Consider the following 14847-nt stretch of genomic DNA (forward strand, 5'->3'; position numbering starts at 1 on the left):
GATCAAAACATGCCAGTCATTATTTTCCGCTGGTGACAGTCTCTAAAGCATGCGAAAAAAGACCATCACTTTGTCGGAAACCATTTTAAAAGTAAAACAAGATGGCGCTACCCACGAACCAAATCAGAGGAAAAGCAGCTTCAATTTGCGAAGCGAATAGCCAGCTACCGGCATGGATGACGGCCGAAGAGAAAACCGGGGTAAGTAAAGATGTCTTTTTCAATGATTCTGTGATTTGTGTGCAGTTCTTTGACGTTTCGCTTCACTCGGACTTGCTCGGAGTCTGGTGGGAGAGAGTGGGAATTGCGTCTTCATTGTTTTTTCATTCATTCACTTTTTCAGTCTTCACTCAACAAAGAGGGCGCTTGGTTTTCTTGTTTCTTTATAATAATACTCTTTACTCTTTTACTTATTAAAGGGAAATCAGCCTGAATTCTGCCGAAATAAAGTTCAGCAGCCGTTGAAAAATCAAAAAGTTAAAACCCCTTGTTAAGTTGTTAGTTAGACAATTGCAGTCGGATCCCGCTAATTATTATTTATCTACCACCACTTGACCATCACCCAGTACCAGTCTCCTGACAACCTGACGATGACTAGTAGGAGCAAGCTAGTCTAGTCGAAACATTGAGACAAATTCAAGAACTGGGTCCAGAGTGCTGACAAAACTCCGACAACAAGTTTCAAATACCTCAAAAACAGCAAATAAACCAAATGCTTGTTTGTTAGAACTATGTGTGCATTATATTGGATAACTTTCCGTATGGCGCCACTACTTTTTCACAAATTTTTACAAAAAGGGATATCTCATTGAGGTAAATTAGATACTATATTATTTCATATCGAATTAAAAAGTGGTGGCGCCATACAGAAATTTGTCCATTATGTTTATAATAAAAAACCGAAATGTAATTGGCAAAACCTCCCGAAAAGTCTGAAATTTTAACAAGAAAAAAAAACCCCGAGCGTACATGGTGAGCGGTCAGACGCTTGGCTTAAAAAATGTGTTTTGCATTAAAATACGAGTAGATTTAGCCCTTACCAACAACAGATGACAGGCGTCATGTGAAGACCTTCAGGCTTCACTACACTGTGTGCACAGTTGAGGGTCTTTACAGGACGCTCGCTCTCTATTGTATTGTATGCGCCAATCCATCGTAATGGGCTGGTCGAAACACGGTTTTTAAGCCAAGATGGTGTCTGACTGCTCTCCGTGGAAAACATTTTTTTCTGGTTTAAAATTCAGACTTTTCATGAAGTCATGCCATTAAATATCAGTTTATATTACAAAGCACCCATAGTTCTAATAAGTCTTTGGTTTATTTGCTGTTTTATAGGTATTTGAAACTTGTTGTCGGTGTGTTGTCTGCACTCTGGACTTGTCGGGGTTGTCGGCTTTTAGTAGGACCGCAACAACTGACTCCGCAGTAGTACAGTTAATTACGATCCTATAGGCTAAAGTAGTAGTCCCAGCCAATTTCCTATACCTCCATACCTAGGGCCACTGATTTTCCGTTTCAGAAAAGTGCAAATTCCGTTTGGCAAAAACATGAATTCCGTTTCAGGCACAAAAAATTCCGTTTCATGTTTTTTTAATTAGATAAAAGGTTGTTTAATACCCAGGGACACACTTATAAAAATCAATTTGAGATAAGTTGCACTGTTGACTTCGTAAAATGTTCATTTGAACTGACAAATTTCAAAAAAATACTTTTTTTTATAATAAAATTGTGGATTATTTTGTATACTGCTGTTCTAAAAAGGTTGCACTGTGACTGCAGTATCAATGCACATGATGTGATAGACTTGATTCCAAGTCTAAAACTGCAGTTGATTCTCTGCATCAGCCACATTGTAGGCTAATGACAGGAGTATATCCACAAGAGGGCGCTGTTTCAGCATGATCAAAGACTTGGGAACAAGTCTATGGACGTGACCATTCTCCATCCACAAACAAAATGTCAGCCATTTTGTTTTCGCTTTGGCGACAGAATGTTGACAGTTTACGGTTTTATTTTAGACCTTTCCGAGATGAAAAAACATTGTATGTGTTCTTATAGATCATAGGTAAGCTAGTTTGTGTATTATTGTTGGTAAAAGAGAGGGAGAAAATGCAATTTGGGTGAACAAAAAATGTTTAAAACGTGCCGCGAATAATGCCCTTCGCTTAACCATGTTAACAACGTGTGTACATCATGTGTGTAAACATTGAGGATGGTGTGAAGTAGAACAGAATGATCCACGGTTACGATCTCGTACTTTTTAATGGTCTGATTTCTGATGCCTTTTTAGTTTAACAAAAAGAATCTTAATAAAGAATGCAATTTCAATAGTTTTGGCGTCAAGAAAAAAAAAAAAAATCAAATTTTCTGAAATCCCGTTTTCCGTTTCAAAGGGCGGATTCCGCGAATTCCGTCCGTTTTCCGCGATCGCGGAAAATCAGTGGCCCTACATACCGCCCGGGTAGTAGTAGTTAAAAAAGCAGGACAGTTTTTTTCAGAACTGAGAAGTCTCCCGAACATCCGATAAATCTACATTTAACATGCAACTAAATGCCTCAAATCATATATTATCTACATTCTTAAAAAAATCTTAGTTTAGTCTTAGTTTTACAAAACAAAATGAACCATTTAGTTTTCAGATCAGTCTCCTAATACCGCACTATTTGTTTCAACATCCACATGATTGTCAACCTTGGGGCCCCTGAAGGACAATGTACAACTATTATTCATGACAGCTCGGGGTCGACTCAATTATGAGTCTTGGCTACAGGGTTCCGTTCATCGTCTAATAATGTAGTCAGGATGCCTAGCGACACAGAGAAAAGTACAAGTTACGAAATAGCTGACTTCCTTTTTGAAACGGTGGTTTGTATTCGTCGTAATTATTATTATTATTTGTTTTGCCCGAATTTTTGAATGGGCGCATTTGGTATTTTTAAAATTTAGGATGGGTGCAGTGCCCGGACAAAACCGCGTGTGGAGAAACCTGGGTAAAACTGAAGCGCATAAACTTCCTGAATCCCCCCGCGGCCCCCCCCCCCCCCCCCCCCCTCATTATAAGTCCACTTCTTAATTTGTTTTCGCATGACATATACCCATTGTTTTTAATGTTGGATTAATACCATATCAATTTTTTGGTCATATCAGTGACAGGATTTTACTAATTTCACACTGTTCAAAATCATAACACACATCATTTAATATCACAGATTTTTACATCAAGAGAATATTATACAGGGGGAAAAAAAGAAAAACAACTTACAAGTCGGAAGACTGACCATGATCCGGGTTGGCTTCATTTAAAATTTAGCTTTTCACTTCCAATTTCGCAAATGATCCCTATTCCCCCTTGCTTTCCATTTGCAGACCATTGTCAGTGTTTGCTTGCACTCGTCTGACTTTAAGTTGTATAAAACGTGTACAGAACTTAAATTTGTTTAATTAAAGTCAATTTTCATTAAGAAGAGACAATGAGTGCATTTCAAACACTGTTTGTAAAATTGTACTAAACCTTTCTCAACGCTTTTGTTTTATTTATTTAAGACAACCATTATGGCTGTGGAGTTTGATGGGGGTGTGGTACTGGGCGCAGATTCAAGAACGACATCAGGGTAAGATAAGAACAGCCAAGTCGACCTGAACCTGCCTTAACAGACCCTTCTCACTGATTAATGGCCCATTTTTTAGCAATGCTGGAGGTCTGCCATGTGCTTGAGTACTATTATGCACATTGTGTACACAATATACGTGTACTTCTTGGGCCATCAAGCGTTGCTTTTTATAGCAATTGTTTGTGCAGGTTCTGGTGACAGTGTGATTCGTATGTTTGTGCTCATACTGTATAAATACTCCAGCATGAAAATAAGTAACGTCACGGGCCTGTATATTTCGTTTTTGAAAGGGCGAGGGCACCAAGGCATTTTCTCCTTGGTAAAGGGCACCCTATGATGAAATTGTAAATTTCTACTGGAGCATTTCAAGGGCATACCAGGGGGGGTATTGTAAGCGAGATAAACATATCGACTATTACTATACCTCATACATATTCATGACCAAGAGTTGAGTTCTCGTTGGTCCATTCATCATCATGTGCCAGGTGTTATTTCTGCTTGTTACCAAGCGCGCACGCGAGTAATCACGCACATGGTAAATACGCATAACAAGTAGAATAACGTCCGGGTAGCCAGGGCGCTATTCTACATGTCATGCGCAGTGTTGTAGCCACGGTGGGCGTTCCTGGGCGGGCCTGCCCAGGAGTCACAATTTTTGCCCAGCACTGTGAGAAAAATACATTATGCTGCCCAGCACAGATTTCAAATATTGACCATTTTGCATTGATCTGAGACACAGCTAATGATGAGGAGAATTAAATGTCACAGAGAAAGAACACAATCAAAAGGCCATTCAACTTTCGCTTGGTAGCATAACATAATTTTGCTGATCTCCTTGCCATCGGTAGACTTCCAAATTTGATTTATTGCCCACCACTAAAATTGGTCTAGCTACAACCCTGGTCATACGCTTTTACCATTGTGCGACCTGTCAGCTTGGGCGCTATTCTACTTGTCATGCGCATTACGATCATGGTAAAGTTTCCAATTCATGCATCAACATTGCTCTCTAGCAACATCCAACACATGAACAAACTTATCACATGTATCAAATGTGCATTTTATTTCACTGTCGTAATTTTCCCTTGTTCCAAATCATGTTCCGGTAACTGAATATGTATGAAGTACATGTATAGTAGAACAAATAAAACATGGTTTATTTCAGGTGATCAGTCGATATGAGCTCCCCTCAGTAATTGAAAGAACTTCCATTACCTCGGGGAGCTAATAGCGAAACAACTTTTTTGCACTGACAAGATTACTATTCAGTCTACCCCTCCTCACCAACAACACCGACACTAAAGGGTTAATGTGCATGTAAAGTTACACATAGATAGTCCATTTGTTTTGTCTAACTCGGATAGTCAGCCAGTCTGTTGGAACCTTGTTTGAACCTTTCTAAACTTCAAAGTGGATTATTGGATTTTGTTTCTTCAACAGTGCCTACATCGGAAATCGTGTGACTGATAAATTAACCAAGGTTCATGACTCCATATACTGTTGTCGGTCTGGGTCAGCAGCGGACACACAAGCTGTTGCTGATATAGTCACATACAGTCTTGATGTACACAGGCAAGTATTAATATTAATAATGAATGCGCCATATTTTTACCACATGGTGCCGCTCTTCTATAGTATTTTTATCACTTCAGGGGGTAAACGCAATTCGTCCTCCATAGTTTTAATCGGCGTTCTGTCACTTTTTAGTTGCGCCATAGTTTTAAGTTGCTTTAGAGGTGGATTACATGTATAACGACTCCTTTATAAGTCTCATTTTCCGTTATGGATAAGATGTCTGTGGTAGTCATGTGTTTCGGTCTTTAATCAATGTTTTAGGTATGAATGAATGTACCCCCGGAAGTGATACAATTGTGTTTGAGAGCGCCCTCACACGGTAAAAAATATGGTGCATATTTGACCAAATGGGTATTTTATAACCTGGTTATGTAACATCCCAAAGAATGTGTACTGGTGTCCGTACTTGTCAGCATTTTCCAGAATGATATGAACTCGAGGCTGCACTCTCTATGTCACGCTATTTAACTCTGCTGACACCGACCATGGCCACAAATCCCTATGGTTAAATTGCATGTTTTTAATTGATGTGTAATTTGCATCTGGGATAAAGATATTAATTTTGGTCTTACTCTTACAGCGCTGTTTACTCAGTACTTCTCCCCAGTTCTGTGGAGAAAAAAAACATAGGCATATTAATCAGGTGGGATTCGAACCTGCGACGTTTGCAATTCTAGAGTAGTGTCCTTACCAACTAGACCATTGAGGTTGCCCGTAGCTAGAGGCAGTTTGAATCCTATATTTTAGCAGCGAGTACTGCATGCATGTATACGAATGTCCACTTCATCAAAATAATGTTTGCTGTATAAATTGATCAAGGACCAGTGTAATGATTTGTCAGCACCATTGTCTGAATGAGCAAAATTGCTTCTTTTCTGATTGGAAGCGCGCTATGTCTAATATGTAAAATTCTATGGTATTTTCACAGAACTGAGAAAGGAAAAGGGAAAATCCATTTTATTATAATAAGTTTGTAATATCTGATAATGCCGGATAGAAAACACACTAAAGTTGTTTTGAAAAATACTAATTTAGGAACTAGTATTCCAAGTAACACTGACAAATATTAACAAGGCTTTGGCACCTGCTAATAATCCTGGTTCTTGAACGCTCGTTTTTGAATTAACAGAAAATTTGTGTGCCCTGATTCTGAGTTGTGGCTAATACTTTGCCCAGCCTGTTTCCTACTCCAACAATGAATGTTTAACTGCTTTCTATCCCCTTGCACCATTTCCATTCATGCTCTAAACTGTTTTCTTTGAACAAACACAAACCCTGTTTTATGTGTAGTACACAGCAGAACTCAAAGGCATTTGTGAGACTCAAACTCAAACAATAGTTGAACAACATTCTTTTGAGACAAAGATATTGAGTTGAAAAAAACGAGACCACTGGACTTGTCCTGTCTTGAGCTTACTGGCCCGACACTGAAATCACTGGAAATCACTGGCTTCGGGCCAGTGGTCAAGTGTAAAATTTGAGCCAGACATTGAATATCTGAATTCTAACTGATGATGTTATTTCATACAGCATGAACACAGGAGAGCCGCCTCTTGTTCGGACTGCAGCCAATCTGTTCAGGAATTTGTGCTACGAGAATCGCGATTCTCTATCGGCTGGAATCATCGTAGCTGGTTGGGATAAGGTCAAAGGTGGACAGGTAGGAATGCTGCACTTTGGGGTATTTAGGGCACTTTCAGACAGTATAAAGGGCACTGGGGTCGGTTTCACAAAGAGTTAGGACTAGTCCTAACCTAGGAGATATACAAAACGTATGGCTAGTTCTAAGTAAGGACAAGTAACTCGTCCTAACTCCAGATAAGACTAGTCTTAACTTCTTGTGAAATCCACCCCTGGCCACCTATGGTAATTGTCAAAGGCCAGTACTCTCACTCGGTGTATTCCAACCTGATGCATAAAATAACAAATCTGTGACAATTTGGACTCAATGTGTTATGGAAGTTGCAAGAGAATAATGAAAGAAAAACCATTCTATATTTGAGTGAGAAGTTACCTCTTTCTCAAAAACTATGTTATTTCAGAGGGAGCTGTTTCTCACAATGTTTTATAATATCAACAGCGCCCAGATTTGCTAGTCACCGAAGCAGTTTTTATGCATACAATTATTTTGAGTTATTACCAATAGTGTCCAGTGCCTTAATTCTTGTGACAATTTATTTCTTGAGTTGATGCATTTGTCTTAGCCCTACTTCTTTGGGTCTAGGCTCAGTGTCTCAAGGTCCCAAGGTCTCAAACTAAGAGCATCAGGTATCAACTTCGTCATTGTGTCTGAGTGTCACATATTAATTGCTTAACTATTAAGTTGACCTTTTTACTGTAAAATGGAAGATGCTAGTCCAACAATATCTAGTGTTCCTCAGAAAACTGTGTATTGATCTAAGTGGAAGTGTCACGACCAAGCGGTTGAGAGCACCGAATCCAAACTCTGGTGTTTCTGATCAGCAGAGTGTGGGTTCGAATCCCCAGCCGCGACACCTGTGTCCTTAAGCAAGACACTTGGCCATTGCTTTGTCCTTTGGATGGGACGTAAAGCCGTTGGTCCCATGTGTTGTGAATCGCATGTAAAAGAACCCAGTGCACTTATCGAAAAGAGAAGGTGTTCGCCCCGGTGTTCCTGGCTGTGGCTGCTGGATGCGCCGTAGCACCTTGTAGACCCTTATAAGGTGCTACATAATTGGGTCTCAGAATTCATCACTGCAATAACCTATCTTTCTGAGAGTTTGTATACTCAGCACCTTGAGTACCTTGTTATGTAGATACGTGCGCTATATAAGACTTTGATATTATATTTTTAATCTCTTTCCTTTGTCATTCTGCAGGTGTATTCAATACCGATTGGTGGAATGTTTGTACAGCAGCAAGTAGCCATGGGAGGCTCAGGTAGTACCTACATCTATGGCTACCTAGATTCCACATTTAGGGAGAACATGACCAAGGAGGAATGCTTCAAATTTGTTGCTGATGGTATGTACACCGTACATGTACATACATTTTGGGAATTTTAATATAAATAATAGTAATAGTAATATAGGTTTTCTCGGCCAATTTCGGAAAATGAGCAGCCAATTTAACCATCAAGCTATATTATTTTGTGCGAAATCGATTGCTACGCAAAAGTGTAATTCGATTTCCTTTTATGATTAGTCAAATGTAATGTTGCGTCATTCGATTTAACAAAATAATCATTCAATTTAACAATTCATCAAAGCAGCATTCAAATTCGCAGTCGCTTCTTGAGGCGTGTGTGTCTCGAAAAAGAATGACGATTCACTAAATTGAACATAGTGCTAAAGGAATTTGACTCGAATTAGAATGGCCGAATTCTGAATTTGAAACGCAGTAACAACTGGAAAGGCAAAACAGCTTTAATTCGAATGCATGGAAATGAAATTGGATGCTCATTTGTCGAATTTGATCGAGAAAACCTATAGTAATAATAATAATAATAATAGTGGCTACTTATAGACCAAGCCGACGCGCAGCGGGCGCGAAAGTGTTGAGCACCGTGTGCCATTTGCTGCAGTGCCTTCAATGCCTAGATTGTGCACAAAAAGACCTTGTAGATAGTAATTTTCAATAGCGGGCGCTACCAGTTTTGTTTCGTTAGATTGGTCAGTTTAAATATGGTGCTCTTATCCACTAGGCCAAGACTTGCATTATTGGGCAATTCCTTGGGAGAGTGGACATGATTTAAAAATGTTCTTTCATGATAAGACAAAGTTAGTGTTCTACTACCATCGAGTACAAACTCTTGTTCATTGGGAAGAGAAAAAAATTGAAATTGGTCAGAGATTTTTCATAATACGCTTGAATCTCTCTGAATCTGAGATAGAGATAAAACCAGAAACTGAACTTCAAACATGTGTTTGACAAGTCTGGCATCACCAGACTGCATTTGCTGAAGTCCATCATGTTGTTGTATCCTTCCCCCCTGGACAACATGCAAACAATGCTTTATCACACCTGATAAATGTGTCAAAGCACTCAGTATTTTTCCTGCAAGGTACATGTTGAGCTACATTTTAAAGCATTAGAACCCTTTCCTTAACATACATTCAGCACCATGTAATACAAGAGGTCGTTGTGCAATATGCAGCCAATGAAATCAGGAACACCAGGGCAAACCCCTGTGCATTGGCTTCTTTTATGTGTGCATTACACAACACAGATCAGAAGGGCGGAGTTATAATGGTAACATGTCTTGCTGAAGGACAAAAGTGTCAAAACTGGAATTGGAACTGACACTCAGAAACACCAAAGTTTGAGTCAAAGGTGCTAAACCTCTTAGCCACAACAAGCCAATATGAAGAGCCAAGTTATATTGCTCTCAATTTATACTAGCCAAGTTATATTTGCAAGTTGTATTTGTTCATGACGATTTTTGTTTCTATTTAATTTTGATTTTAGGTTTGGCTCTGGCCATGTTCCGTGACGGTTCCAGCGGTGGTATAATCCGTTTAGCAAGTATCACCAAAGATGGAGTTGAACGACGAACGATCCTCGGGGACAAACTACCCAAATTCTACGAGGGTTAACTTTAGAGTTTTATTGTTTAAATGTGTTTCAGGCCTAGAGTTTCAATCACACAGAGGGAAGCAAGGCTATATTTCCTGAGGAATGGCATGGGTACTTGTAGCTATTTAAAAGTGAACCTTAAAAATGAGCACCAAGGCCCAATCCAGGGCAACAAAGGAAATGGTCAATGCGCCTCTCTGTTAGCTTCCAGGCCAAATGTTAAATATGTGTATTAACCCTTAAGAGAAATTTCATTTCTTTGTAATCATCACAAAATGCCCAGACAATGCTAACACTGTTCAATTCTTGAATCAAATGTTTTCACACCCCCAATTACCCCCACACCCCAATTACTTACTAACTACTTGTACCAGATCTTGAATTCTATGCTCCAAACCGCTTGGCCACGACACCCTGTATTTAGCCTGTATTAATGCAACATTCCAAATGGCAGCTCGCTTTCATTTTGTGAGGACAGTTTAAAGTGTCTGATCTTTGTCACACAATAGTAGTTAATCAATAATGCATCAACTACAAAGCTTGATGGATTGCCCTAAACAAATTTCTAGTTGAAATAGGCAATGGAATTGTTCCAAAGGAGTTGTTGTGTTCTCCAAACAAGTAAAGTCCCATAATTTAAATATATAATTTGTTCAAAGTACCTTAAGAGTGTATTTGGTTTTAATGTCAAAACAGTGTAGTTCTTTTTGGATAGTAAAAATTGTTGTTTCCAAATCTTTTGGAAAATAAAACAGATTAAAAACAAACAGAAATTTTGCTGATGATTTTGTTATTTTGTTGTATGGGCCATCCATAATTATTTTATTATATATTTAGTGAATTACCCAACAGAGGCGAAATGACAACACAACACACATTAAAGGGTTTTGATACCTTTTGTAGATCAAGTTTTTGGCCATGACATGCATCCCTACTCACAGTGAATGAAGATGTATGTATACCTGTAGAAGTTTCAGCTTCATAATAGTCGTCAAATCTTTTGAGAAAAACAGTGGAAGTCACAGAGAAATGTTTTCAGTACCCCTTGTCCAAGGCTCTTTACGCAAGCACCATGCTCTGAATTCACCAGGTGATATGAACCACACGTTGGCAACAAGCTGCACTGTACTGCAGGCAGTACTTGAATTGCAGTACATGTATACTGTGGGGGTCTAAACATGGTTTCTTAACCTCAAACAACGAAGCCGAAAACGCTGTTTTTACATTGTTTTGGAGGTTGAAAAACCGTCCTTCGACCCAATGGTATCAAGTACTGTATATCAAGTACTGTGCCAGTACATGTATCTATGTAGTTCATCAGCGTTTAACACTACCTAATAATGTGGGGGGCTAATCGTCCTTACTCGCAGCTAAGAGCTGAATTGCGAAGGACGCGGCTACAACGTGTTCGAGAAGCAGGCATGCGAGGGCGCATTCAGCTGCCAGCCACATCAACCCATTATGACCACGGAGCACAGCCAAGATCGAAAGTGTTTGATTTTTTCCTGAGGGAGGAAAACCGGATCGTCTGGAAAACCCTCGTGGCACAGCAGAGAACCAACGCACAACTCAACTCACATATGGCCCGACCGGGAATCGAACCGGGGTCACCTTGGTGAGAGGTGAGCGCTTTACGCACAAGCTAACCGTGCCACCTTGGTGAACCGTGCCACCTGGTGAATTTAGAGGGGGGTGCTTGCGTAAAGAGCCTTGGACAAGGCTATATTTTCAGGAGAGTCGCATAATTCCGTGCTAAAATTATATTTGCGAAATTGTTTCACTCATTCCTCAAAAACTACAGTACCTCTGAAAGTAATATTTATGGGGAAGCTTTACCTTCAATCGTGCAATGTAAATCTCTTGATGTTTGTGTTTTGTGTCGTACAAAGAGTACCCAAACCTTTTAATAGAAGTTTACCAGAGGGATTCAAGTGGAAATACAATAGGCCCTCATAGAGAGAGAGAGAGGAAGAAAGCAAGGGTTGCAATAATTAAATGGATAAGGAGACAAACTTCGTGTTGAGTGGGGGGGATTGGAAGGGCCTGGGCCCAATTTCATGACTCTGCTTACCGTAAGCACAGAATCAGCGCTTACAGAAGCAGGGAACTCTGTGCTTGCGGCAAATGTATTTCACGGGTTAGCAGCCAATTTTGGCTTCTGCAATAGCATACTCCACGTTACTAGACATTCTATGCTTACAAGGCTAGTACAGAAATTCAGCGCCGCTAGCATGTAAGTGGGGAATCATGACTGTAAGCGCGGATTTGGGCGGTAAGCTGAGCCATGACATTGGGCCCTGGTATTACCAAGACAAGAAGTTTTGGGCTAGACATACTAAAAAGAAAGGTATCTGTGGGGAAAAGGAAAGTTTATTTGCTTTTACAAAGCTTTTTAAATTTTTCAAATAACAAAAATCTTGTCAATGGTATCTGCCTACTGGACTTTAGCAACAGCCCATGTGGGTGATTGGATATTTGTCCACATATTCAATGCTGCGAGTGGCAGTTACCTAAAGTTTCATCGTCAGCTTCCCTTAAAATAATAATTGAAACAATCTTTTAAAAATGTGAAAGTTTTATTTTTAATAACCCAACATATTTGAAAAATTATACAAACACATCCCTAACAACATACCCCTAATGCAAATATACACAAATAAGTTTTTTTTTATGCCTCAAACTTTTTAATCTTTTTAATAAATTACAGTTGCATGCCTGAGGCACAATTTCACAAAGCTGCTTGAGCATAAAAATTATGCCTGCCTGGAAAAGGTTACCAGCTAAAATACCATTTCACATACAGCAACTTGGACTGGTATCCAGCTTATTTTTGCTTAGAAGAATTCTTGTAGGCAATATTTTCTTCTTAAGAAGCTATGAAATTTGAACCTGCCAATGATTTCCCCAAACTCTTCCTTAGAACTTGGGATTAATCCTAGGACTTACCACGGGGTCAGTTCCATATCCAAATACATAGGACGCATTGAACCCGTCCTCAGTTAGGACGAGTTACTCATCCTAACTCGAGTTAGGATTAATCCTCCTAGTGTTCGTGAAATCGGCTGCAGGTTTATATTAAAATGATGTGGTGTACACAAGCATAAATCTTTCTTAATAGTCTTATAAAAAATACTGCTTTGTTTAATTATCCACAAACAAAACCCGTGGCCCATAATAATTTCAAATCAACGCCCTAAATGTGGCAGACCGAAAAATATCACTAATTAGGTAAAAATTAACTACTTTTTAACTCAAACATTTTAATTGTTTGTATTGTCCAACTTCATACCTCGTAACCTCGGTGTTATTATGGATTCATCATTGTGCATGAGTAGACATGTTGATAATGTTTGCAAAGGAGCTCTCATGGCTATTAGGAAAATATCACAAATTCGCCGCTACCTGGATGAAGCAACTACTCTTCGTCTTGTTCATGCCTTCGTCACTACTAGACTTGATTCCTGCAATTCACTTCTGTATGGACTCCCCGATAAAGATCTTGCTAAAATTCAACGCCTTAGTACAGAACACTGCTGCTCGCCTCGTTTCTTGTCTGCCTCATTCTCACCATATTACACCTGTACTAATGCAATTGCATTGGCTCCCAGTTAAGTTTTGAACAGTTTACAAAATTCTTCTGTTAACTTTCAAGGCTCAAACATGTCAATCTCCTGCTTATTTATCTGAACTTGTTCATCATTATTGCCCTACTCGGACTTTACGATCATCTCAACAGTCATTGCTTTCTGCTACTAGAGCTTCTTCCATTTTTTATGGCCACAGATCTTTTTCTTACGCCGCACCGTTTCTTTGGAATAGTCTTCCTGTGCATATTCGCCAAGCTAATACTTTACAATGTTTTAAGTCCTTGTTGAAAACTCATTTGTTTAAAGCTTCTTTTTTGTAATTTGCCTATTTGTATCTTGTATCTTTCTCTAATTGTTTATTTTATTGTTTCTTTAATGCGCTTATAGAGGCTTTTGCATTAGGCGCTTTACAAATGTCTTTTATTACCGGTATTTATTATTATTTTACCAACCCAAACAAACATAAACATTCATGTCTCAGAAACTTCATTCGGCCTGTTCAGCAGTATGTAATAGTACTTGTTTTGTACTATATTGTATATTTGGTTTGCGGAAACACTATGTGTATATCTACTTGCCAGGTAGAGTTGTTCTTAGAGAACTGTCTGAAGCTTTATTCTACTGCCGCGGAGTAGATAATTGGAGGTTCGGGCAACTTCTCAGTTCTGAAAAGAACTGCTTTTTAACTATTACCAGGGCGGATGGTATAGAAAATAGACTTGACTACTACTTTAGCTTTTAGGATCGTAATTAACTGTACTGCCGCGGAGTCAGTTCTGAATTGTTCTCAAGCAAGACAGTTCTCTAAGAACAACTCTACCTGGCAAGTAGATACACACATGGTGTTACCGCAAACAAATACTGATACCTCACCATGCAATGCCTCAAATCCTTTATACTATATTGTTAGAAATTAATGTAAAGGTGATGCTTTAATTTAAAATCCTCCAGACTCTTTGTAAGCTTTTTCCATCAATGTTGCTTACCATCTGAAATCATTCAACTAAAACTTTGCAGTTCCAGATGATACCAGTTCACAAACTGTATCATATCGCAACCACAGTAGATGAATGATCAGACAGTCAACAGTAAAAGGAACACGTTGCCTTGGATCGAGCGAGTTGGTCTATGAAAAGTGTTTTAAACCGTTTGTTATGAAATGTATATTGGTTAAAGGTGCTTGAAAAGTAGAATATAATGATCCCCACAAATATGGCTCGAAATTGCACGGTTTTCCTTAGGATTAGACGTGTGAAATAACACGGCACGCCATGTTTTGACTCCACATAATGGCTGACCGTGTTAGTTCCCAAAATAAAAAAGGAAAACTGCAATCTTGAGGCATATTTGTGTGGATCATTATATTCTAATTTTAAAACATCTTTCCAACTATTTCATTACAAACGATTTCATAGACCAACTCGCTTGATCTAAGGCAAAGTGTCCCTATATATACATGAACATGTAATACTCTTTTTGACTGACCAATGAAAATTAAGTTTTGCAAGTGCATTTTTAAGTTATTGGTCAAACAAATTG

The 14847-nt window shown here is 39.0% G+C and overlaps 1 protein-coding gene across 1 annotated transcript; it reads left to right on the forward strand.

The window, feature by feature from the left end:
- The first annotated feature begins 9 nt into the window (after positions 1-9).
- On the forward strand, positions 10-10488 carry LOC117302259 (proteasome subunit beta type-6-like). The gene is made up of 6 exons (XM_033786116.1): positions 10-200; positions 3543-3610; positions 5051-5182; positions 6716-6845; positions 8026-8170; positions 9614-10488. The coding sequence occupies exons 1-6, from the start codon at positions 102-104 to the stop codon at positions 9739-9741; spliced, it is 702 nt and encodes a 233-aa protein (XP_033642007.1). The 5' UTR covers positions 10-101; the 3' UTR covers positions 9742-10488.
- The last annotated feature ends 4359 nt before the right edge of the window (positions 10489-14847 follow it).

Source organism: Asterias rubens, chromosome 18 (genome assembly GCF_902459465.1).
Source record: "Asterias rubens chromosome 18, eAstRub1.3, whole genome shotgun sequence".
Taxonomy (NCBI): domain Eukaryota; kingdom Metazoa; phylum Echinodermata; class Asteroidea; order Forcipulatida; family Asteriidae; genus Asterias; species Asterias rubens.

Excerpts from the sequence above, each read along its gene's own strand:
- LOC117302259 (XM_033786116.1), top strand. The coding sequence starts at position 102 with ATGGCGCTACCCACGAACCAAATCAGAGGAAAAGCAGCTTCAATTTGC. Across the intron at positions 3,611-5,050 it reads GATTCAAGAACGACATCAGG|TGCCTACATCGGAAATCGTG; the intron begins GTAAGATAAGAA and ends TTTCTTCAACAG. Across the intron at positions 6,846-8,025 it reads ATAAGGTCAAAGGTGGACAG|GTGTATTCAATACCGATTGG; the intron begins GTAGGAATGCTG and ends GTCATTCTGCAG.